The sequence below is a fragment of the Coniosporium apollinis genome (assembly GCF_000281105.1).
Source record: "Coniosporium apollinis CBS 100218 chromosome Unknown supercont1.3, whole genome shotgun sequence".
Classification (NCBI taxonomy): domain Eukaryota; kingdom Fungi; phylum Ascomycota; class Dothideomycetes; genus Coniosporium; species Coniosporium apollinis.
This window is the reverse complement of record NW_006913265.1, coordinates 467,935-490,688: the sequence shown is the minus strand read 5'-3', so window position 1 is coordinate 490,688 and position 22,754 is coordinate 467,935. Positions and strand designations below refer to the sequence as shown.

Sequence of the window (22,754 nt, the reverse complement as noted above, 5' to 3'; positions counted from 1 at the left end):
GTGATTGTGATGGTTTGCACGTGACATCGCGGCCCCAAACACGACTCCCGACGCGCTGCGAGCATCAACACCATCAGGCCTACAGCACCCATCAAGACGAGAGAACAACAATGGCACCCTCTCAAGCTTACCCGCGCGGTACCGTGAAGCGTATCGTCAAAGCGCACACCAAACGCCCTCTGAGCAAGAACGCCGATATAATGGTACCCTTATTGTCCTGTTGCGGCAGCAACTCAAACTAACAACTTCTCAGATTTTCCTAGACTACACTCTTTTCATGCAGGAGTACGCTGTTTGCCCAAGTCAACACTCTCTGTGGAAGGGCAAAGGGTTACTGATGTGTTCGTTCGTGGATAGTCTCATCCGAGAGGCATCGATTAGATCCAAGCAGAGCGGGGAGAAGGGGATATCCGCTACGGCGATCAAGAAAGTTAGGGAGGTTCGTGTTTGCCGCTGCTCGCACAGCAAAACCCCTGATAAGGTGACCACGCTAACAGTACAGCAGACGTCTCTTAGAAAATTCAAGGGTTGAAGGCATGACACCGGAGTTTTTCGTTATGACAAACATGCGATTATGATACCCAGGGCACGGGCGTTTATGTTTACGAAGGCATTGTTCCTGGTGTCTGGTGGGAGAAACCTTAATGCTCTTGTCGTGCCAAATATCAGCAATCGCGTGCTCATGACTAAAATGCTCAACCCGGCAGCCGTAGACGCCTATCTCGTTCTATTCCATGTTGTGCTATTCAAAGCCTGTCCCATTCCTTCGTGCGTTTGATTCGTCACGTCAGACCGTGCATTTATCCCTGATCGTGCAGTCTGCTAATTGATAACTTTCGGCACGACCCACCAGTCATGGTACCTCTTCCAAGCTTCCGGCATCTCCACCTTGAGCGATGGCGGCCGGCTGATTCCACTATGCGCGGAGCAAGCAGCCTTGACCGTAGATGTCGCGATACCAGCGGCGACGCAGGAAGAGAGCATACTGGCGATATTCTGCATAGCCAGGCATATTAGCATGTCTTGTTTCCAGTGCTTAGACTCTCGAGTCAATCTTACCTTCTTCCATGCGTCCTCAACCGCCTCACATCTGGCCGCCTTCGCGCCGAGTTTCTTCAATGCCGCGAACTCGGCTTTTGCCATCTTCACCGCGTCGTCAGCATCTGCGGCCATGGCCTTTAGGCTTCTGGACAAGTTGTCTGAAGATGGCTGGTCGTAGTCGCCAAGCGGGTGTGTCTTCTGTCGGTACTCCTCGAACGGCGGCGGAGTAGGGGGCTCAACTGTGAGGAGGAAGGGCTTCATCCTGAGCTCGTAACGCAAAGCGGGTGCGCTGTATGGGCGCTCCGGGACGGGCAACAGCTTCAGGTAATGGAGAAGCGCGTAGAGCTGGAGCATTGTACGTCAGCTATGTCCCTGCTCGTCCGCAAAGGAAGGAAAAGCAGTTGCCCGTGAGAGAGAACACTCTTGGAGGGATTGGCATTTACCGTACTGAGACATCCTGCGAGCAAAGCCGTGCCTTTAGCCTCCTTCACCATAGCGTCAACGTAGTCTACCGTGCGACCAACAGACGACGCTTCGCGCAGTTGTTTCTTCTTAGCGAACCGCGCGTGCCGGCGTCTCGTGAAGGGCAGGATGTGTTCAAGCACGGTGTATCTGCTCGAAGCTATTTGTGACAGCCACCAGTACATTCCGACAAGTTCGTCGGGCTGGTATATCTCCTGTTCGAATCCAAGCTGGACTACCCATTCCACTTGCCGGAGCTTGTGGTAGTAGGTCCAGGTCATTAGCGGATTGGAGAGCGTGTCTTTGCTCAAATCATGCAATTCATTATCGAAGATTTCGGCCTGCTGGATGTGAGCATCACGAGATTTCGACGGGAGACTGGAGGCGGCTTACATCTGCCATCAAGTGATCGAATTCTCGAAGGCTGTGGCACAACATCCGGCGGATTCTGCATCGATTCTGACACAGGGTGCTCCAGAGATACGCATAGCACTGTGTAGTATTAGTCTCTGATCTATCGGCCGCTGGCAGGATAGTTTCTCTCGCCGATGTAGCAATGAACCCATACCTGAGATATTCTTGCCAGAAAGTCGTCGATGGTCTTAGCGATTAGCGCGCGCGGGTCATGTGGGATCAGAGAGCTTCTCGACATTTCGATAGTCCAGTTGAGCGGATCCAGGACTGTGTCCTCTGTAAACACAAGCTCCTCTAAGTCCCTTTGGAGAACGGAGCTGAACGCTTCCGGTGGACCGCCGAAGATGAACGACGCCAGAAGGGCGCGTGGATACGCTAGCGGTTGAGGTTTATGGGAAGCGAAAGCCCAAGTAAATGACTGGTGTGGAGTCAGTATGCAAAGCGCAGGTGCGAAGATGCATGGTAATCCGCCCGCTGCGCTACAGCTCTTAGGGAAATGAGCTTACCAGAAGACCAGCAGCGCTACTCGAGCGGATATCGATTGCCTGTATAGTTTCCAGACTATGTTCACATAGCAAGGTCATCTTCTGAATGGCTTCGTCAAAGGTGTACTCAACGACGGGCCTAGGCGGGACGGTGCTAGCGAGGCGTCGCTGCAACTTTGGGCTGAATGCCTCTGGGACTGGCTGGCCAAGGGTATGGTTAGACTTCATGTCGCCCAAGAACGTAGCAGTCACTCTCCATAACGGATCCAGAGCATTGAGGGGTTCGGTCGCGTCTTGATGCATTGCGCTGAGGAGCGTTTGGCGGAAACCAAGACGGGATTCCAGAGCCCGTCTGAGATCGTTACTACGAGTTGTTAGCTTGTCAAGGGCTGGGAGCATTCTTGGTTACTTGGAGAAAGAGTGTGTGTGTGCAAGTAACACAAGGCTTGTAGCATCCTGAGGACGTACCTTATATTGTACTGCGTCCCGAGTTCACCAACGAGCCATTCCCAGCAGTGACTCAGTTCTTGCTGAATTTCAGCTTCGTCAATTTGCGTAAGGAGTGACCTGTTATACGTATGGGTAGAGAAATCCTCCTCTTCGTAGTAGTCTCTCGAAGTGACTGTCTGAATGACGCGGTCGCAACACTTGATCAAGGCTAGACAGTAGGCGCGCAGTATCCGGTTCATCATAGCCATTGGAGAAGCAGGCTTGCCACGATCGAAACTCGCTTCCTCGAGGATCCTTGGCTCAGGCCAAAGCAGCCGGTCGAGATGGACTGAGGTGAAGAGGTTCTGGGAGAGCGGATAGCCTTCATGCCATGCCGTTTCATAGCAGAGCAACTGGTCCATGATACCGACAACTTCTTCCGGTAAGAGATCTTTCTGGAGGTCGTAGTCGTGCTCGAGCGTCTCGCCGGGCTGCAGCACGCCGCTGTCCATCTTAGGGTCCATGATCTGAGCTGTCATTAGCAGTTATGGATATCATAGGTCTGGCACTCAACCTGACCTCCAGAGCCGCGACGGACTCGAAAAGCGTGAAGTAATCATCTTTGACGAGCTGGCCGACATCGAGCGCTAAGAAGCTGTCAACAGTTACTTCAGACAAATTTGTTGAGGATACGAAAGGGAAAAAGCGATAGTCACGCGCGTCGAAATATCTCTGGATAGTGCAATAAACAGAGATTGAAGTAAAGCTCAGAGTGGAACCATCTCTCCTGATTGTATCATTTGGGATTTGTTATGGGAGTAGGAATGACATAGGAAAAATAAAAGCAATAAAAAACGGAGGCATCTACCCTCAGCAGCTTTGGTAAACTCTTCTGTGATATCCCACGATTTAGTCCCGCTGTTGACCACTGGCTTTGCCAATACTGGTGCCATGGATGCAGACAGAGGCCGAGGTGGTTGAGGTTGCCCATCGTGGCCATCTCCTGCTCCGTTGAGGTGCAGACGTGATACATCTGTATGCAAGTGTTAGAGCGCCGGCATCTGCATGAGCGAGTCTTCGGACCTTGGCGTATCACATTGATCTCGTCTTCCGACGATGACTGCCCGGAGGCTTCGGCCATGTTCACTTGTTTATGAAGATAGTTGAGGAGGGCATCAAGTTTGTCATGTGAAAGGTCGTAAAGCAAGTGGAAGCTCGCTAGCGGTCGATATGATCATACAACGAAAATGTACAGCATCTGATCACAACTCTCGCTGACCATCCATCACGATTCCCTTTCCTGTCACTTTGAGACACCATAGCCACCCACCCTACTACTGACCCTGACCTCCTGCATGTTCCGCCATTGCTGCCTCGTTCGCGCTTGCCAAAGACTTGTTCTCGCCCTGCTTGCCGTTCTGCCCACCATCATCAGCCCCATTCTGCCACCGTTGCGAAACCCGATCAGGCCAGAGGAGAAACAAGATATCGCGCAACACAATTTCCCCAAGGTTGCAGCGCCTCTCTTCCGGCCTGCCCCAGCCCAGACCACGACTCACCTCCCACTTCGCGAACCTGAGATCCATCTCCCCTCGGCGCTCCGCCTGCAGCCTTTTGTCTTCCTTGAGGCTCCTCCTCACTACTCGGGCAGCTACCGCAAGGTATCGATTGTAGCTAGGCAATATGAGTGTTCAGTTGGTGAGAGAAAGAACGAGGGTATTGGCGTACGTTAAACCCTAGTAAACGGTCAGCAATTGACGGAGATGAACGTCAGGTCAGAAAACTCACAGCAGCCTTCCATGCGAATGCCATTGTGACGGTGTGGGTTGATTTGGAGGCTGTGGGAGGTTGTTGCTTGCTTTGCGACTTGAAGGTGAGAGCTCGAGCGGCATCCGAACCTCAAGCGGCAGATCGAATCACGTGACTATTCGCCTTCCACCGTTCGTACTTGCATCTTACCTTTGATACGGAAGATTTCTTCGTGAGGCTTCAATTGCTCAGGTTCCCTTTCACGGTTTTCGGGAAGCAGGTCGTCGCGGGCATGCAGCCGATGTTTACGTAGAAAGTGGATTGCATTGCAACAGTTACAACTTTAAAACGACACATCACTGGACTATTGGTACAATGTGATCGTTCCCGCTCTCGTTCGTACTTACACCTTGAGACCAAGCTCCTCCGCAAAAGGTAGCTGGAACAAATCACCCACCGACGAAACTGACGCCCTGTAGTCAAGTAGCGACTTGGCGGTCTAGTTGAGGTAATGTTAGCTACCGTCCCGATCGTTATTAGAGTAGAAGCTTGACTAACCTTCTTCACTTGGTCCTCGGTCACGCCATCGATTGCCTTCGCAGTCTCGTCGAGCTGGTACGGCTTGCCACCTTGCACAAGACCAGCACCCGTAAGCTCCAAGCTGCCCATGATGGTCTGACCGTGCTCGAGCTCCTTGAACTTAGCTAATGCCCTAGCCTTCATGATGTCTTCCTTGCTAATCTCCCCGCCCGCAATGCTCTTGATCGTCTTGACGACCTCCTGCGCCGTTCCAGCAACCTGTTTAGCCGAACCATGGATAATGACGTAGAGGAGACCGGCATCAGAATAGATTGCGCTCTTGGTCTTGACGCTTACACCAGGATTCTTGGAGGCAGCCTTTGAGAGCAGAGAGAAGCCGGAGGACCACTTGATACTTGATTCACCACCGAGAAGAGCTGCCAACACGGCGATCTCCGGCTTGTAGAAGCCACCGGTGTACGAGCTTGAGCCGGGGAAGGCAAGGACCATGGTATTCCCTGAGCCATGAGCGATCCGCTCCTCACCACCATAGTACTTCGTCTGCGGGCTCTGCAGCGACTGACCGCCTGAGCTCGGGACGTCGGTGAAGAACTCTCCAACCCATTTCGACAGATCGGAGTGCTCAGCGCCGTTAGCCACGATGGCGAAGTTGCCCTTTGCGTATGCGGCCGAGGCGAACTCTTCGATGGTGTCGGCATCAAGATATTTAGTGTAAGGCGTGGATGAGGACGGGTACAGCGGTGTACCAAGGCCACGGTGAAATGCGAGACCATGTACAGAGCTGAGCGCCATCTCCTTAGTACTGGCAAGGAACTTCTTGTGCGCAAGCGCAATCAAAGGCATAACCTCTTCGTGGTAGACGTGTGCTTTACAAGTGGTCAGCTGTTGGCATCGAATACATCAATACTGAAAGTACTCACGGAGGTACTTGGTCTTCGTAGCAACCTCTGCCAGGAGCTCCACAAAGTACGGCAGGTCGTCCCTGAGGAATTTCGCGCCAACTATAAGGCTCTCTCGCGAGTGGGTAGTCTGGAGCTCCGCTCCAAGAAGCTCGGCTTCTCGTACAATGCGCAGGGCGGACCTTCGCTCGGTGCCCTAGAACCATGTCTCAGCATGCGGATTGACCAGCGAGGCTCAGTAATGGGAGAAGCCCCTTGGTTCTGGGTTGCATACGCGGTACGCATATTTCTCCAATCCCTCCGTCAACCCCGGGAGATATTGGTATCTCGTGCCAGCCTTCGACACCAATGCCAACGTCGTCGTCGGCCCAGACATGTCTCTGCTAGCGTACTTGATCCCTGAGGCATCCCCGGTGTCGTAGTTGAAGGAGCCGGAAGCTGGAGCAGCAAGGCCTCTGCGGTTCGCTGGCTGGGCACGGCATTGGCGCTGAAGAGCACGCTGTGCCTGCCGGCCGAAAGACGAGCGCGACAGCATCTTCGCGAGGGCGGCCGGAGGACGTATCGAGGGTTCGATGGGGAGCAATTGATGGGTTAAGGTCCTGCTTGGCTGGAGGATGAGACGACTTGGGTTCCCGCAACAAGCTCGGCGATTGGTTTGCCCGTTTTGACGCTCCGACCTCAGGTTTTGGTGCAGCCCTGTTGCTCATAAAATCACAGCCCACTACTGCTCCCGCTGCAGACCTGCGCGCATGTCTTCACGCTGGTGACGAGGGCGATTTTCTAGAGATCGCAGGCTATCTCTAGAACGAGAATGGCTCAGGTAAATTTCTGCTCGCAAAAGCCTCGCTGCGAATGCGCGAAGCCTCTTTCAACCTCCAGGCGGGGCGGGGACTAATAGTCACGATAGAACCTTTCGGAGCTCTGCACTCTGCTTGTAGATGACCTGTACGGCGGTCTATCGTCTGTAAGTTCTGTAGAACCAACGAGCCCCGATCTCAGCCCAGCTACGGCACATGCGCTTCCGGATCTCACTCGCCTATGTGAACTCGGACTGCGTGCCGCCAAGTCACTGACTCCCCCCACAGACGGTCTTCTCGGTGCTCGCACGCCTCGGTCGATTACCGCTGAACGCGCTCAAACACCACTCGGACCTGTCAGCAAAACAGCTCAAGCATGCACTCGTCGTACTCATCCAACAGCATCTTGTGCTTCACAATACGTCCGAAGACGAGGAAACCACATATTACGAAGTGCATTGGTCCAATGCATATGCTCTGGTTCGCTCAGGAAAGATAATCAAGCTCTGCGAAGACAGATTCGGTGAAAGCGCTGGAGGCATAATATCGAACCTGCTGCTGCTTGGGCATGCAAAAGTGAAGGATCTTGCCGAGGCCTACAACGTCGCTGTTAAAAAACACAACGAAATCGACCCCGAGGCGAACCACATCAACGGTGAAGGGCTCCCGAATGGTGTAGGTAAGGACACGCATAGCAATGGTGCGGGTAGTCACATCCGCTCCGTGGGTGAGCTGCACAGGATTCTGAACGAGCTTATCCAGGCTGGTTACGTCAGACCAGTGCGAGACATTCACTTCCGGCCCACGGCCGACATCACTGCCGATGCCGAGCAAATCGTGAAGCGCGAGAAGTTCCCAGGAGGCATCAAGGGGCCCAAGGGAAAAGCAGACTTCGCCGAGGAGGTCAACAACCTCAAGCGAAAATGGATCGAAGGAGACGACGAAAAGCCCGTAACCAATGGAGTAAAAAGGCGACCAGCGAACGGCTATGCGCCGCAGTCTCACAAACGCGCAAGGCTTAATGGCGCTTCCAACGGGGTCAACGGACACTTCGACTCAGATTCTGATGATGAACTTACACCCATACTCGATGTATGTTCAGCGCTACTAACGAAATAACCAAAAGCTGACGTTAGATAAGCAAGAGCTTGTGGTCAGGGTCAACTACGACAAGTGTAACGTTGGCTTGCGCAACCAGCAGCTTGTCACATTGGCAGCGCGCTACATCGGCGAAACAACGGCGACCGTTTACGAGACTTTGCTTACACTACTCGAACAAAAGATCCCCCGATGCCATGACGAATACAACGAGTTCGAAGACGAGGAAGCGGAACTCAAGGCACTTCCATCCATAACCCTCTTTCAAGTGGTCAACGCTCTGGATCCCGAACTCGACCTCTCTGCAGGCATATCGCTCAGCCAAGATGTATCAAACGGTACCACTGGTGATAATACTCCAGACGCGACTGACTTGGATGGCATTGGAGGCTATACGAACGGGGTGAACGGATCCGCAAGCTCGACGCCCAACACTGCGCGTGACCGCATGAAATATGCCGAACAACATCTTAAGTTGCTTGCTGAAGATCCCCGCAAATTCATACTCCGGGCAGGCGGCCGCGGCGGTGGGGAGTGGCAAGTCAACTTTCGCCAGTTGACCAACAAGCTTGTCCAGTTCGAGATCGAGAACACCATAATGGCTCGATTCGGTTCCCTCGCTATCCGACTAGTTCGCATCCTCTGCGACAAGGGCAAACTAGACGAGAAGGCAGTGGCCAACATCGGGTTGCTCAAACAGAAGGATATCCGATCTACCTTCACTGCCATGCAGGAAGCCGGCTTCGTGGAGTTGCAAGAGGTGCCAAAGGACACTGCGCGTCAACCATCCAGGACTATCTTCTTGTGGTTCTTCGATCAAGATCGCTGCCGTCGCGTCATCCTCGCCGAGACCTACAAGGCCATGGCTCGCCTAATCCAGCGGGCAAATGTCGAGAAGGAGAAGATACAGCCGCTTCTAGACAAGGCTGAGCGCACAGATGTCGTCGGCAACGAGGACAAGTATCTTTTGGCGAAAGAGAGACAGATCCTTCGCCTTTGGAGGAGTACCGAAGAGAAGCTTCTCACGCAGCTGGGAAGACAAGACGATCTGGTGTCGATACTAAGGGATTATGGAGTTTCGTAACTTTCTCATCTCCGAAGAACCTCGAGTGCTGCATACCGTACAGCAGGCCACCCTATCCCCTGGCGTTCTACACCTAGAGCTCCCGTTACCCTTCATCACGGAGGACCGGACGCTCTTCACCGCACCAGCAGAACCCACGTACGTCTCTGCCGGCTCCGGCGCTCGATCTTGTCCTTTACATTCCCTTTATGATGCATAGCGGACGGCGCTTATACCCTTTGGATTTGCTGCATTTCTGGGAGTAGAACAGGATCTGCTTATCTACCACAGGAGAATCCGGCGCTCATCTGGTGGCTTTCTCGTCTGGATGTGTTTTGTGCTTGTGGTGGAAAATTTCTATAAGCTCCAACAACTGGCACGGGAACAGTCACCGCGCGTGCCTGCAGCTATGCAGCATAGTATCGACTAGGAGAGAATAGAACGTATTCCGCAGGTCACACAAAGCCTGCGGGATACCCGTTCTGCATATAGAACTACTATGATCATGGCGCACGTTTTCTATGTGCTCGTTGAATCCTAGGTTACAGCTTGCTCTCCTTCGTCCCCCTCGCGCCCTCGATACCCTGACTCTCAGTTTTCCGACCGCCAAAGCCAAAAAGATACGCGGCAACCTTCCTCATCTGGATCTCCTCGCTGCCCTCCGTAATCCTATACCTACGATGATGCCTCCATATGTGCTCAAACGGCATATGCCTCGAATAGCCCATGCCGCCATGGACCTGAATCGCCCTGTCCGCCGCCTCCGTGCACAGCCGGTTCGCCCAGTAATTGCACATGCTGACCTTATTCCCGAGCCGCTTCTCGACCTCGACGTGCGGCATGCCGTCCATCAGTGTTGCTGTCTCACGTATCAGCAGCCGCAGCATGCAGGCTTGCGTGTGCAGCTCGACCAGCGGGAACTGGATGCCTTGGTTGTGGGAGAGCGGCGTGCCGAAGGGCTTGCGCTTGTTGGCGTAGGCGACGGAGGACTGGATGCAGAAGACGGCTGCGCCGAGCGAGGAGGCTGCTTGCCGGATGCGGTTCTCGTGCACGAAGGCTTGGGCGACGGCGAGGCCGTGGTCGAGGGGGCCGAGGAGCGCGGTGGAGGGCACCCAGACGTTGTTGATGGAGACGGTTGCGTGGTCGGTGGGCATGTTGAGCGTCCTTTGGTGCTGGTCAGCTTGCGAGTTCAAGCACGCCATGGCTGGGCAGGGTAAAGACGGGAACATACCATTCATAACTCTCCACCTCCAGCCCAGGCGTATCCCGCGGCACAATGAAGCAGCTAATACCCGTCACACTCCCATCCCTCCCACTCGTCCTCGCAAAAATAAAACAATGCGTCGCGGTATGCATCCCCGTCTGCCACTTCTTCGCCCCATCAATCCTGTAACCCTCGACCCCGTCCCTCTTTTCCGCCACCGCTCTCGTCTCCATATGCGTCGCATCGCTCCCATGGCCCGGCTCCGTAAGCCCAAACGTAATCCTGACCCTCTTCTCCAACCTGCCCTTAATCAACTCCTTCTTCTGCGCCTCACTCCCAAAATGCTGCAGCATCACCACATCCGGAAAGTTCCCGACGATGCTATGCTCGTTCTGCAGGTCGTTGAACAGCCCCAGCCCCTTCGCGGCGAGGTGCTCCCGTATCACAGCCATCCACAGATTGCTGCCGCGGCCCGAGCTGTCGTTCTGGCCGCCGTGTTCGCGGGGCAGCGAGAAGCGCCAGAAGCCGGCCGCGTCGGCGAGACGCGTGCACGACATGAGTAGGTCCTCCCATTCTTTGCGGGGGAGGCCGCCGGCGTCCCAGTCGGTGCGGGCGTGCTCGCGGCGGTGGTCGAAGAAGCGGACGTTGTCGTCGCGGGATTGGAGGGGGAGAATCGTGGCGTCTATGAAGGTGTCGAGGCGGTGGAGGTAGTCGATTAGGTCGGGGGGGAGGGAGAAATTCATGCTGTGTGATCGGGTAGGACTTTTGCAGCTTTTGAAAATGGGTTTGGGAAGAATCGATTGGGCTTGGAAGGAGAACTGAGGAGAGTATAGCTGGGTAGTAGATTTTGCCTTGTCGCGATCTCAGGTTGCAGGCTGGTTAATGATGAAGGACAGGACGTCTTGGAAATCTGGAGTAGCTTTATGAAGACGGATAGAGGGGCATTGTATATTATGCTTTATCACTTCTATATACAAGCTAGAGGTGCGGATATTGTGATCCGCCATTCTCACCAACCTGCATCGCCGAGGTCTTCTCCATGAAACCAATGTTTCGAACCGAGCAATGGTGCGGGGAGAGCGAGAGCTTGAGCACGGACGGGGTTGCCAAGGATAGTGGGTGTATCCGATGTGCTCCATGAAGCATTGTAATATTGTCTTTAGGTCAGACAAATATACGAAGATCATGTATATCGCTTATGGGAAGGCCACGCACACCCTAGTGATTAGGTGCTGCCATTCCGCGTGTGAGCATCACCTGATAACCATTATGAGCCCAATATCAGCGGCACTCGATGAACATGTAGCGGCAGAAAAATGGTAGCTCATCAATGAGTTCGTATGAATCCGTCTCAAACGTGTTCTATATACTTGTGACTTCTCGTTGCCAGAGCCCAACCAGCTCATAATGCCCTGATCCAACTCCTCCGTTCCATTTCCACCCGCTGATGCAAAAGCAGCCACCCCATTTCTATACACAAGAGACCAGCGCACCATCCAAGGACCTATGAACCAAGCCAAGTGGAATCGCAAGGACGCCCAGGAATGCACCGCTTCTCCCTTTTTCATGCAGTCATAATCCGTAAAACTCATCTACAACGCCCACAGCACGCCTGCCCCCGCCAACGCCGCCGCAGCCACAAGCTTCGGCGCCGCAGTGACAGCAGGGACCCCGCCAGCCGTCGAGGTCGCGGTAACGGATGGCTGTCCCCCATTTATCGCCCCGCCCGTCTGGACGCTCACAGCCGTGACCGCGTTCTCGACGCCCGTCGCATCCGGCACGCCGTCCGCGCCTCTCGCGATCTCGAGCACATTCGACTCCGTGGCGTTGAAGTTTGTAGGCGCGATGCTGATCTCGTTGTTCTGGAGGTCATACACAACATATGCGGACCGCAGGAACGTGTCTCCGAGAACAGCGGTGCCGTCGCCCGCGGGCAGGATTCCGAGGATGCAGATGGGGCGGGTGCGGCTATAGCCTGCTACTATCACGAGCTCGTTCATAGGCACGCGGATTGTGGGGCCGCTGAAGGTGAAGTCGATGGTTGCGTCGGAGTTTGCGAGCGCGCAGTCCACGAAGGCGGCGCCTCGCTCGGAGCTGTACTCTGCGTTGAACTCACTGTAGATGGTGGTGACGACGTCGTTGGGGAGGTATATGAGGGTGGAGCCGGAGTCGAGCAGGACGGGCACTTGGGCCGAGGACATGAGGTTGTTGGTGTTTCCGTTTGTACCGAGCGAGGTGAGGGCGATGATGAATTCGGCGTAGATCTGACCTTGGTAGGGAATGATGGGGAGTGTTTGAAGGTTGCCGACGTACTTGGCGGTGTCGACGCCGCCGAAAAGGATGTTGCCGGTGGAAGCGTCGAGGTCGTTGAGCCATAGCGAGTATGCGTTTGTCTGGATCAGGCCCTGGTTCACCAACAGCTGCGGTAGATTCGGGTACGGTTCCTGGCCAGCGCGGTTGACAGCAACCTCGTTTATTGCGTACCCGATCCCCAGGATGCCCTCCGATGACGACGAGGTGTAGCCGATTCCGAACTGCAAGCCAGGCAGCTCTTCGCCGCCAAAGCGGAATGTATCTGCCACATAGTCGCCAGATGCGCCGGATCCATCGACGTAAGAGATGTTGAAAAGAGAGTTGATGTATTCATAGGTGCTCGAATCATTCGCATTGTAGACGCCAGACACTGCGCAGCGGTCGCGCTGGTCACTGCAGAGCGTTGAGCTCTCCGCGTTCACCCATAGATCGCTGCTGCCAGTATCAATGTGTAGGCGGAAATCCTGAGGAGGTGTGCCGAGAGAAGCATTTGCGAAGTAGAGTGTTTCTAGGTTGTCGAGGTTTTGTTGGACTGTGTTTTCTTGTCTTCGTCGTAACCGATCGCGGAGGAGAGGGTTTTCGACTTTGCGACGTTGGATGTCTAGCCCGACGGCTTTGGGTCGTGCGTCTGGCTGTAGGGCTGATTAGATTGCGGCTCATCAACGCAGTTCAAGTTCAGACCACCTACACTTCGCTGCACTAAACTGATGGCCTCAGAAAACGGCAACAAGCTCGCCGACAGCGCCAGCGCCGCTCCATACTTCATTGCGCGTTGAGGTTAAAGAAAGAGGGAACGTTGAGGCAGAGGGGTGTGAAGGTGAGGATAGCGGCAGTAGAATGTTAGGTTGAGGTAACGGAGACTTCAGTACATGCACGAAAAGACCAGGGCTCACGTTTAAGAGAGCCGCAGCGGATGACGCGGCAGTCATAGGCTCGAGCGACACGAGTGGCGGAAGAGCAGGCGATCACGGTCTGAAGCTGCCGGTTACAGCGGAAGGACAGGCGAGGACAGGCGATGACGACCGCAAACAACGAAAAGGGCTCGGGATTGGCATAAGATGCGTGGCTGCGGAGCCCGTCATGTGTTGAGTGCCGTGAGTGCTTGGTTGACTTGCGAAAAGTCTTGGTTCTGGCGGCTTCTTTTCGATTTTGCTCGAGTCCTACTGGATGGCTGGCCTGAGGTTTTTCTTTCCTCGCGTGGCGGTGCGCTGACGACGTCCGATGATCCAGGTCAGCGCCTGCTGCCGAGCGTCCTGATATGCAACCATCACTGCAGGTAAGCGAATGAAGAGGAGCTCCACCCGTTTATCTCCTTCGGCAGCGTGGTACAGCGTCGGCCTGCACAGCGGGCAGCCGAAGGAAGTGCAGCAGCAGTGCAGCAGCATTCCTCGCAGTGCAGCAAAACTCAGCTTAAACTGTGGGGAAGACGCTCGGACTCCGGTGTCAGCCTGCAGGGAGGTTTTTGGCTTGCAGTCCACTGGAGCCGCATCCAGCTGTTGAACGCGCGCCGTGCAGACGGTGGCGTCAGCCAAATCCTCCCAGTCGGAGAAGCTGCTTGCCCAAAAGAGCAATCGGGATGAATTTATGCGGTCTCGCGCTCGAACAGCACGCGACAATGCCGACGCTTCTCGTCGCAGCTTGCATGTGTACGCGCACTCTTCTGCCGCTGCTTCGCTTACAGGTAGCCACTGAAAGACTTGTCCCACCGCCCTCCGTAACACTTCCACGGAAAATGGGCAAGAGGCTTGATGCATCCTGCAGCCGCAGTCAGATTTGGGGTCCGCGTCGGCCTGGGCGGGCTCTCCAACTGTCGAGCAGTATACAGAAGAGGAGTTCTTCATTGCAGGACTTTGCTGCTGAGTCACTTCTAAGCTGCAAGAGCGCAAGTTTTTACCGCCTGCGTATCAATCGTACAGTGTTCGAGTTATTAGTATGGCCTGATCTGTATGTTGCGCCAACCGAACCAAAGGCAGAGCATCAGCACGTATATAGAAGTCCGCGAGTAACCCGGGATAGAGTGAACCGTGAACCATGAACCATGAACCATGCAGGACGTCGTGTTCGGGAAGCAAGGCCCCCGCCGCTGTCAGCAGCCCCCACACTGTGCGACTGTCAGCTCATTCGCAACTCCGTGACATCCACGAAGCAAGGGATGCTTGGAGTTGAAGATAAAGCTTGAGATCTTATCGCTTGTTATCTCCACGTGCTGTCGAGCGAGCCGCCGAGCCGCGCTATCCCACTTTCGCGGTCCACGCGTAAAGCACCTTCGCGTCTTCAGCCTCTACCGCGATTTCAGACATCAACAGACCAGACACCAGCAACCAGACTCCAAACCACCACCAACACAATGGTCCAAGCAGAGTCCTCCTCGTCCGCCGCCCGCAACGGCGTCAAGCCAAATCCTAATGCCACCAGCAGCGCGAACTACGACCTCCCCTGGGTAGAAAAGTACCGGCCTATCGTCCTCGACGACATAGTGGGCAACACCGAGACAATCGAGCGTCTCAAGATCATCGCCAAAGACGGCAACATGCCGCACGTCATCATCTCCGGCATGCCCGGCATCGGCAAAACAACCTCGATCCTCTGCCTCGCGCGGCAGCTGCTCGGGCCCTCCGTCTACAAAGAAGCCGTCCTCGAGCTCAACGCCTCCGATGAGCGCGGCATCGACGTCGTGCGCAACCGCATCAAGGGCTTCGCGCAGAAGAAGGTCACCTTGCCGCCGGGAAGGCACAAAATCGTGATCCTGGACGAGGCCGACAGCATGACGAGCGGCGCGCAGCAGGCACTGCGCCGCACGATGGAGATCTACAGCTCCACAACCCGCTTCGCGTTCGCGTGCAACCAGTCCAACAAGATCATCGAGCCGTTGCAGAGCCGCTGCGCGATTCTGCGGTACGCGCGCCTGACGGACGGACAGGTGGTGAAGCGCCTGCTGCAGATTTGCGAGGCGGAGAACGTGCAGTATAGCGAGGACGGGGTGGCGGCGTTGGTGTTTAGCGCTGAGGGGGATATGCGGCAGGCTATCAATAATCTGCAGTCCACGCACGCCGGGTTTGGATTTGTCAACGGGGATAACGTGTTTAGGGTCGTGGATAGCCCGCATCCGGTCAAGGTGCAGGCGATGATCAAGGCGTGTTTTGAGGGGCGAGTGGATGGAGCGCTGGATACTCTGAAGGAGCTGTGGTAAGTGGATGCTTTGGTCGCCTTCCCTTCCGAACACCACACCCACATCAAGTCTTCAAACTGGCAGAAAAGCTCGTGTACTGACCAGAGTACACACAGGGACCTCGGCTACTCATGCCACGACATCATCAGCACCATGTTCAAGGTCACCAAGACGATTCCCACGCTGCCTGAGCACTCAAAGCTGGAGTTCATCAAAGAAATCGGCTTCACGCATATGCGTATCCTCGAAGGCGTCCAGACTTTCGTCCAACTCGCGGGCTGCGTCGCCCGTCTTTGCAAGATCAACATGAAGCCCAGCCTCTTCGCCCTGCCGACAAAATGAAAGTCCGGTGTCAAGCAGTTATAAGAAGACTGTCGCTAGCACGCTCATCTCCGATCGTGAGAGGTGCTATGGACGGGATTAATGAATCGAGATTTAGGGTTAAGTGGAACCCGGCTGAAGATCGGAGGGCCCACCGCCAGCAGGGTGGGAGGTACAGGGCGTCCGAGGTTTATGAGAAGCCAGATGGCTTCTAGTCAAGAAGGACGTGCAAGCTGGGCCGGTCAATGCCTCTGCAAGAGTCGCTCTATCAAGAGCTTGCACCGAGTATTGAGGGTTGCGCCGACGCTGAGCTTCGAATCTGAAAGTCACTCCCGCTGGGCCCCACCACTCGAATCGGAAAGGGGTTTGAGCGATGAAATGAGCGAACTGGCTCTACTTTTACCCCGCCCCGTAGATAATGCGCCGTCATGTTCTAGCATACACGCCATGTGCTCATACAACATTCGGTCCCTCCCGCAGAAGAGACTTGCTATGCAATGCAGAATGCAGCCAAATCCCCAAAAACCTGTAAATAACCCAACCAATGAGGGAGACGCTGCGGCCCGAGCAGAGAAACAATAGAGGAAACCGTGATGCAATGTCTTCTGGCCATGCTCAAACAGGTCTTGCGAAATCTTTTTACATCATGGACATGAGCCCATTGGACGCATAGGCCATGGGTTTGATTGGTGGATGTGGAACGGCATCGAACTTATGGAAGTCGAGCTTGAGTTCAGGGCCAATGTTGATGTAGGCGCCCTTGTTCTCTGTGCTGTCGCAGTACTTGGGCGCTGAGAAGACTGTGTATTGTTAGCTGGATACTTTAGAGCGCACGTGATCGAAAATCTTACCAGTGATACATCGCCCATCGTGCTCGACTGAATCAACGCCGTTAGTCAGATGTCCACGAGAAAAGGAAGGGCAGGGAAAGCGATCTCACCCTCATAACCCTCCATGCGGACCTCGTGACTCCTGATAACAGCCTCAAGCCCGTTCTTCTCACAGAACCGCTTCGTAACATCCGGGCCAAACTGCAACCCCACGCCCCTCTTACTCGGGCCTCGCCCAGGATTCGTCTGCGGATCCGTCCACAGCATCTCCATCATGAGGCCGCTCTGGCCGGGTTGGCGCTGCTTATGCCTATTGAACTTCCTGATGTCGTCTAGACTGATATCGTCGTCGCTGAAGAGGCCACCGTGCAAGACGAAATATTTCTTTCCGATAAGGGTGGCCAGAGGCAGCGCGGAGAAGGACTCCGAGAACAGCTTGAAGGTGCGCTCGTTGTATTTCGCGCGACACTCGCCCTCGAAGCCGTACATCCTGTTCATATCGTCCGTCTCGTGGTTGCCTCGGTTCAGGAAGAAGCGGTCCGGGTACAGCCACTTGTACGCGTAGAGCAGCAGCGCGATCTCCGTGCTCCAGCTGCCTCGATCCACAAAATCGCCGTTGAAGAGGTACGAGTGCGTCGGGCTCGGGAATCCATTGAGCCTGAAGATCTCCAGCAGGTCGAAGAACTGCCCGTGCGTATCTCCGCACACCGTCAGCGTCTGGCCCTCCCCAACCTCCATCTCGACCATCGTCGGCTCCGCGTGCACTATCGCTTTTACGGCTAGGATGATCTGGAAGACGTATTTCTTGGGCAGCTTCTTGCCGTCCTTGAACCTCTGTATCATGTTTTCAACAAACCCGGCCGTCATCTCCGTTCCTAGCCGCACGCCATCGTAGTCTGCCTCTACGGACATGTGCTCGATGTCCAGCCCCTCGGCCGCCGAGGGCGCGTCGCTGACTTCGATGGCTTTGAGGAACGCATCGCGCTTCACTACCTTGTCGCATTCGGAGAATTGGAGCTTGGCGACCTTGTCGGAGGGGTTCTTCTTGATCACGATTTTCCAGTCGCGTAGGGCGTCGCTGTGGTGCAGGATGGCGGTGTTGGCGACGGCGCGGCGGTAGTAGGCCTGTGTGCGTAGAGACAGAAGTTGCTCAGCTGCCTGCTCATGCTCGTTCTCGTTCGCGAGACGGTACACTTAGACCAGAACGAAAGTGTGTATATACCTTGACATTGTTCGAGTCTATCTCGAGCGCCTTGGTGGCATCGGCGATGGCAAGCCCGTAGGATTCTTGCTTGATGTATGCCTGCAGGGTGCCGGTCAATTATGCTCGCGTGCACGGCTGCGGGAGCTGTACCTGTGCCCGGTTTGTGTAGAAAGAGGGTTCTGAGCCGTTCGCGGCTATGGCTTGGGTGTAGAAGTCCACGGCCCGCGCCCAGTCATGCTCCTTGAATGCTTGGTTGCCCTTCTCCTTCAAGGCCACTGCCTCCTCTGCTGAGGGCATGATCACAGCTGTCCGGGGCGGTCAAAGTCACAGATGGTACGCGGGGGATCGAGGACGACAGAAGCAGGTGAAGCAGGTAAAGCAGGTAAAGCAGGTAAAGCAGGAGGACAGGAGAGGAGTGCCGCAGTATGGGCGAGGATCAGTAACGACAGACAGCGTAAAGGGTGCCTTGTAGCATCCGGAGCTCCTGCAGAGTTGCGGCAAATAAAACGCTCTGTGCTCTCGGTGGTGATCCAAAGTCGCCGCCACCGAAGGGCCAGACCCGCAGAGCCCCAAGCTTCAAAGCTTCAAGCTTCACGCCCCACGATTCTGCCTGAGGCTGCTACACCGATATCGTGAACCTCTCCATATGAACATCGTGCACTTCTTCTCTTCACTCGACTTGTAAAACCACCATCTCGCTCTCTAGGCTGTGGAGGCACAGGAATTTCAAGCGGTACCCGTCTTCACGGCCTAGCCTCACGCGTCCAACAACGAACATTCCGATCAAAGAAACGCAGAACGCATCCACGGTACTGGCGCAGAAGCTTATGTTCCTTAAGCCTGCACTGTCAGTATGAAAGATCCCAAACACGCACAGAGGTTCCGCCCCTTAGCACATTGCCACCATTTTACTCACCATGTCGCAGTATCCGCACAACGCCATGTCCAACTACGCCGCGCCGAACCAGCAGCGCCATCTGCGCGCCTGCATGGTCTGCTCCATCGTCCTCCTGCACTCCGTACGTGCCCTTCCCTTCCCTCTCCCTCCCCCTTCCCCCCTCCCTCCCCTCTCACCTCCTCCCCTCGTCAACTTGCCCCCGACTAACCCTTCCCCCCAGAAATTCCTCCAAAACGGCTGCCCAAACTGCGACTCCTTCCTCGAGCTCGCCGGCAGCGCCGAGAACGTCGCCGAGTGCACCTCCCAAGTCTACGAGGGGCTCATCATGATGGCGCAGCCGCAAGACAGCTGGGTCGCCAAATGGCAGCGTGTTGTGAACTATGTGCCGGGCGTGTATGCCACCAAAGTTGTGGGGCAGCTGCCGGAGTATGCGATCGTGGGGGCGGAGAATGCGGGGGTGAAGTATATTCCGTAAGTGTTCCCGTGTGAAGGGTGGGGAAGGATAGGGGGGGAGCTTGGGAGACTGGCTAACGAGTTGGACAGGAGGGATGGATCGGAACTGGATGAGGAGGGTGCGGTATAGAGAGTTGTGGCTGTGGAAGACTGGCTGGCGGATCAGATGTTGGCGTCCGGCGTAGAGGGCATGGCTGGCTCGTGGGTATCACAAGGTATTCGCATCCAGGCGTTGTCACCAAAAGGTTCCATAAGCTTTTCGCAGCATGGTATGGGCACTCGGGTCAGTGAATATATTTACCGTTCGTGGCTGATCCCGTATAACTCGTGATACAATGTTGATGATTATTCTGATCGTGATGATGAAGCTGATAACTCTCTATATCCGTCTTGTGTATCAGCTGCTTCTACTCCACGCCAAGTATTGCAAGCTATATATCGTCCCCCTCTCCAGGTTCTAAGAACGCTCGCCAAGTATCTACCACCAATCTCCCCAGCCTGATTCAACCTCCAGATACCCTTCATTAAGCATACACCGTCCTTTTAGCCGCTAATCTGCCTACTTGGAATTACATTCACAAAGTCTATAGACCACCTTTCCGTGCAGCTCTTCTAGTTCTAGCCTCTTATCGCTAATACTTCAGAATATCTGTCCCGCAGCCGTAGACTCTAGGATATGGGAGCACGAAATCTATAGTGCATGTTTTCGTCCGGTTTTGCAAAGCGTGAATCAAATCCGTAGAGTTGACGGAACCTCGTCTATCGGCCCCGTACCAAGCTAGAGCACAACCATCAAGCTCACGAGCCACTCTTTCTTCTGCCAACGTACAGGCTGTTGTCACGTATGCATGACCCTGAAGTGTTAGACTGCGAGGAGAAAAGGCCAGTCTAGCCTTTCCATCTTACTAGGCTACCAAGCGGTAATCTTGAGGCATTCGTCCAACAGACTCAAAGTCTCTATTCGAGGTCATTATGAAGAGCTTGAAGTGCACAGCACTCCAAACCCCCATCTAAAAGCGAACAATACCCTCTATATACATGAATCAGCTCCTGTTCAACAAGCATGCAAAGAACCCTTTTCATAAGGGGTTATCGGCTATAATGACATCGGCAGCCTTCTCCGAGACCATGTAAACGGAAACGACAGGAAAGAAGCCCGGAACGGCGGGAAACACGGAAGCATCGACAACGCGCAAACCAAGGACTCCCTTGACGCGGAAGCGAGAGTCGACGACAGCGAAAGGATCACTGTCTGCGCCTATACGCGCGGTGCTGGTTGCGTGGTGGCCCCATGCCTCATTCTTGATAAACTCCTTGATCTGGTCATCAGTCTTGGTGTTTGGGCCCGGAAATTCCTCGACGAAACGACCTTGGTACGGGGCTGAGATGTTTCCGTAGATGCCGCGACTGAACTTGACGCTTTTAACCATCTGTTGGAGGTCTAGCTGATCGATGCCGCCCGCAGTGGTGCCGGCATCGAAATAATTGAAACTGATGGCAGGCATGTCCTGGGGGCTGGCGGAGCGCAGTGTGACGGTCTATGTATTTGGAGGTATCAGTCAATGGGTTAAAATGGGTTAAAATAGACAGAGATTCCACTTACACCTGCAATGTTCTTCTGATACGACTTGAGCGTGAGCCAACTCCAATGCTTGGTGTCAGAGATAGCGGCGGCGGTGTAACCTTGAAAGTAGCCGGTGAACTTGATTGGCCCTCCGAATATGAACAAGTCACGGTCAGCGACAGCAGGATTCGACTTCATTAGAACCGCAGCTTGGGCAAGGTTGGTTCCGTAGGGTCCCTTTTGGTCTGAGCCGCTGATCCATTGTGCGAAGCAAGCATCATTCGTGCCAGGAGTGAGAAACGTGCAGTCCTTGAGGAAGGTGAAGTCTGTGTCGTACTTGACGACAGTGCTGATCTCGTAGTGGTCCTGAAGGTTGGCACCAACGCCTGAAAGGTCAGCCACGACAGGAATATTGAACTTCTGGAGTTCAGCCTTTGGTCCGATACCGCTCAGCTTGAGAAGCTGGGGAGTGTTGAAAGTGCCGGCTGAGATGATGACTTCGCGAGTAGCATTGACACGGCCGGGTCTTCCAGGGCTGGCTGTACCAGCTCGAGGATCTGCCCTGTACAAGCTTGGGCCGTCAAGAAAGTCGACACCAACTGCCTTAAGCGGGGCGTTCTTCTTATTAGTGGACGGTGCGAACCGCACCTTGGTAACTAGAGTATTGAGGCGGATGTCGAGTTTGTATTTTTTGGATCCATCGGCGTTGACTGCGTTTGCAGTAGCAAGAAGAAAATCACGCGGGCTGCTTCTCTTTCCATCTGAGACAGCCATAGGGATGCGAAAAAGGCCTTGAGTCGAGTCCCGGTTGGCATAGTCGGAATTCATATCCTGAGGAAACGCCCTCTTCAGGCTTGCAGCGTCGGTTATGTTTTCGGCTGGGGCACCTTTCAGCGCAGAGTTGGTTGCGGTGAGCATCGAAAGGATCTGGGGGTCCTTTGCCATAAGCTCCAGATCCACTTCGTCAGTGCCAAGCCAGCCATTAAAGCCGTGGCCAACAGCAGAGGGGTCTGTTTGCGTTGTTATATATCCATTGCGCTCCAACCGTGTAAAGTATTTGCGCATATTGGCCGGAGACCAGGATGGGTCGCCGGTAACGGTTTGGATAAAGGACCAGTCTTTTTGGTATGGATAGACCGTTATCATGGCATTATGAGCACTGGCGCGCCATCAGTGGACTGCTCGAGAAACGATCGAGAACGATGCTGCTGAAGATTCTACTCACGCACAGCCGCCCAAGGTGCCTGCCCTTGGGTACCAGATACCCTTCAGCTTCGAGCCAGCAGGTGGGTTCAATCCAACATATGTCCCGCCGCTGGGCGTGGTGTAGGTGGCCTTGGAGTTTCTCGCTTCCCGGGCGTCATCAGGATAATGTCTGACAAAGAAATCCCACGACATTGGTCCATATTCACTGGCAGCCGGAAAGAACGCCGGGATCGACTGCTGAACGCTGTCTCCCTGGTCATCTCCAGCTTCAAGAAGAAGAACCTTGCGGCCACTGAGAGCAAGCCTAACAGCAAGAGGTCCTCCGCCGGCTCCCGATCCCACAATGACGAAGTCGTAGCTCGGAAGCTCCGTGACGGTGGCCTGGCGCTTCTCCTCGGCGCTATCAACAAGATTAGACTTTAGTGAAAAGGTGTGCGTTGATGTGCCTTACGTGGGAAATGCGGTAGAAGACGCCACCCAGAGAACTGAGATAAAAAGGCAGGTCAAACTACGTAGCACGAGCATCATGACAGGTAGGGTGCGACAAGAGCTTGAGGCTGGAGAGATTTTACATCAGACGGGAGAATGAGCTAAAGCAGCTGTTAATGTAGCATA

General features: G+C 54.6%; 11 protein-coding genes across 11 annotated transcripts; 4 read left to right on the top strand and 7 right to left on the bottom strand.

Moving 5' to 3' along the window:
• Positions 1 to 110: 110 nt before the first annotated feature.
• On the top strand, positions 111 to 532 carry W97_00877 (uncharacterized protein; the record flags this gene model as incomplete). The annotated part of the gene is made up of 4 exons (XM_007778788.1): positions 111 to 203; positions 254 to 285; positions 358 to 439; positions 506 to 532. The coding sequence occupies 4 exons, from the start codon at positions 111 to 113 to the stop codon at positions 530 to 532; spliced, it is 234 nt and encodes a 77-aa protein (XP_007776978.1).
• Positions 533 to 822: 290 nt separating this feature from the next.
• On the bottom strand, positions 823 to 3,355 carry W97_00876 (uncharacterized protein; the record flags this gene model as incomplete). The annotated part of the gene is made up of 7 exons (XM_007778787.1): positions 823 to 996; positions 1,060 to 1,386; positions 1,485 to 1,844; positions 1,897 to 1,995; positions 2,072 to 2,335; positions 2,424 to 2,766; positions 2,871 to 3,355. The coding sequence occupies 7 exons, from the start codon at positions 3,353 to 3,355 to the stop codon at positions 823 to 825; spliced, it is 2,052 nt and encodes a 683-aa protein (XP_007776977.1).
• An 810-nt stretch (positions 3,356 to 4,165) lies between these two features.
• On the bottom strand, positions 4,166 to 4,643 carry W97_00875 (uncharacterized protein; the record flags this gene model as incomplete). Its single annotated transcript, XM_007778786.1, has 3 exons — positions 4,166 to 4,505; positions 4,560 to 4,567; positions 4,620 to 4,643. 3 exons carry the CDS (start codon positions 4,641 to 4,643, stop codon positions 4,166 to 4,168), a joined length of 372 nt encoding a protein of 123 aa, XP_007776976.1.
• A 340-nt stretch (positions 4,644 to 4,983) lies between these two features.
• Positions 4,984 to 6,554, bottom strand: W97_00874 (uncharacterized protein; the record flags this gene model as incomplete). The annotated part of the gene is made up of 4 exons (XM_007778785.1): positions 4,984 to 5,079; positions 5,139 to 5,986; positions 6,041 to 6,215; positions 6,294 to 6,554. 4 exons carry the CDS (start codon positions 6,552 to 6,554, stop codon positions 4,984 to 4,986), a joined length of 1,380 nt encoding a protein of 459 aa, XP_007776975.1.
• Positions 6,555 to 6,830: 276 nt separating this feature from the next.
• W97_00873 (uncharacterized protein) lies at positions 6,831 to 8,998 on the top strand (the record flags this gene model as incomplete). The annotated part of the gene is made up of 4 exons (XM_007778784.1): positions 6,831 to 6,839; positions 6,927 to 6,983; positions 7,105 to 7,908; positions 7,958 to 8,998. The coding sequence occupies 4 exons, from the start codon at positions 6,831 to 6,833 to the stop codon at positions 8,996 to 8,998; spliced, it is 1,911 nt and encodes a 636-aa protein (XP_007776974.1).
• Positions 8,999 to 9,519: 521 nt separating this feature from the next.
• Positions 9,520 to 10,924, bottom strand: W97_00872 (acyl-CoA dehydrogenase; the record flags this gene model as incomplete). The annotated part of the gene is made up of 2 exons (XM_007778783.1): positions 9,520 to 10,141; positions 10,209 to 10,924. 2 exons carry the CDS (start codon positions 10,922 to 10,924, stop codon positions 9,520 to 9,522), a joined length of 1,338 nt encoding a protein of 445 aa, XP_007776973.1.
• Positions 10,925 to 11,773: 849 nt separating this feature from the next.
• On the bottom strand, positions 11,774 to 13,260 carry W97_00871 (uncharacterized protein; the record flags this gene model as incomplete). Its single annotated transcript, XM_007778782.1, has 2 exons — positions 11,774 to 13,126; positions 13,183 to 13,260. 2 exons carry the CDS (start codon positions 13,258 to 13,260, stop codon positions 11,774 to 11,776), a joined length of 1,431 nt encoding a protein of 476 aa, XP_007776972.1.
• Positions 13,261 to 14,841: 1,581 nt separating this feature from the next.
• W97_00870 (replication factor C subunit 4) lies at positions 14,842 to 16,005 on the top strand (the record flags this gene model as incomplete). The annotated part of the gene is made up of 2 exons (XM_007778781.1): positions 14,842 to 15,680; positions 15,780 to 16,005. The coding sequence occupies 2 exons, from the start codon at positions 14,842 to 14,844 to the stop codon at positions 16,003 to 16,005; spliced, it is 1,065 nt and encodes a 354-aa protein (XP_007776971.1).
• A 618-nt stretch (positions 16,006 to 16,623) lies between these two features.
• W97_00869 (protein phosphatase 5) lies at positions 16,624 to 18,315 on the bottom strand (the record flags this gene model as incomplete). Its single annotated transcript, XM_007778780.1, has 5 exons — positions 16,624 to 16,784; positions 16,836 to 16,862; positions 16,925 to 17,939; positions 18,037 to 18,117; positions 18,169 to 18,315. The coding sequence occupies 5 exons, from the start codon at positions 18,313 to 18,315 to the stop codon at positions 16,624 to 16,626; spliced, it is 1,431 nt and encodes a 476-aa protein (XP_007776970.1).
• A 644-nt stretch (positions 18,316 to 18,959) lies between these two features.
• W97_00868 (uncharacterized protein) lies at positions 18,960 to 19,391 on the top strand (the record flags this gene model as incomplete). Its single annotated transcript, XM_007778779.1, has 2 exons — positions 18,960 to 19,037; positions 19,137 to 19,391. The coding sequence occupies 2 exons, from the start codon at positions 18,960 to 18,962 to the stop codon at positions 19,389 to 19,391; spliced, it is 333 nt and encodes a 110-aa protein (XP_007776969.1).
• A 1,057-nt stretch (positions 19,392 to 20,448) lies between these two features.
• W97_00867 (uncharacterized protein) lies at positions 20,449 to 22,664 on the bottom strand (the record flags this gene model as incomplete). The annotated part of the gene is made up of 4 exons (XM_007778778.1): positions 20,449 to 20,907; positions 20,973 to 22,092; positions 22,159 to 22,539; positions 22,591 to 22,664. The coding sequence occupies 4 exons, from the start codon at positions 22,662 to 22,664 to the stop codon at positions 20,449 to 20,451; spliced, it is 2,034 nt and encodes a 677-aa protein (XP_007776968.1).
• Between the last annotated feature and the right edge of the window lie 90 nt (positions 22,665 to 22,754).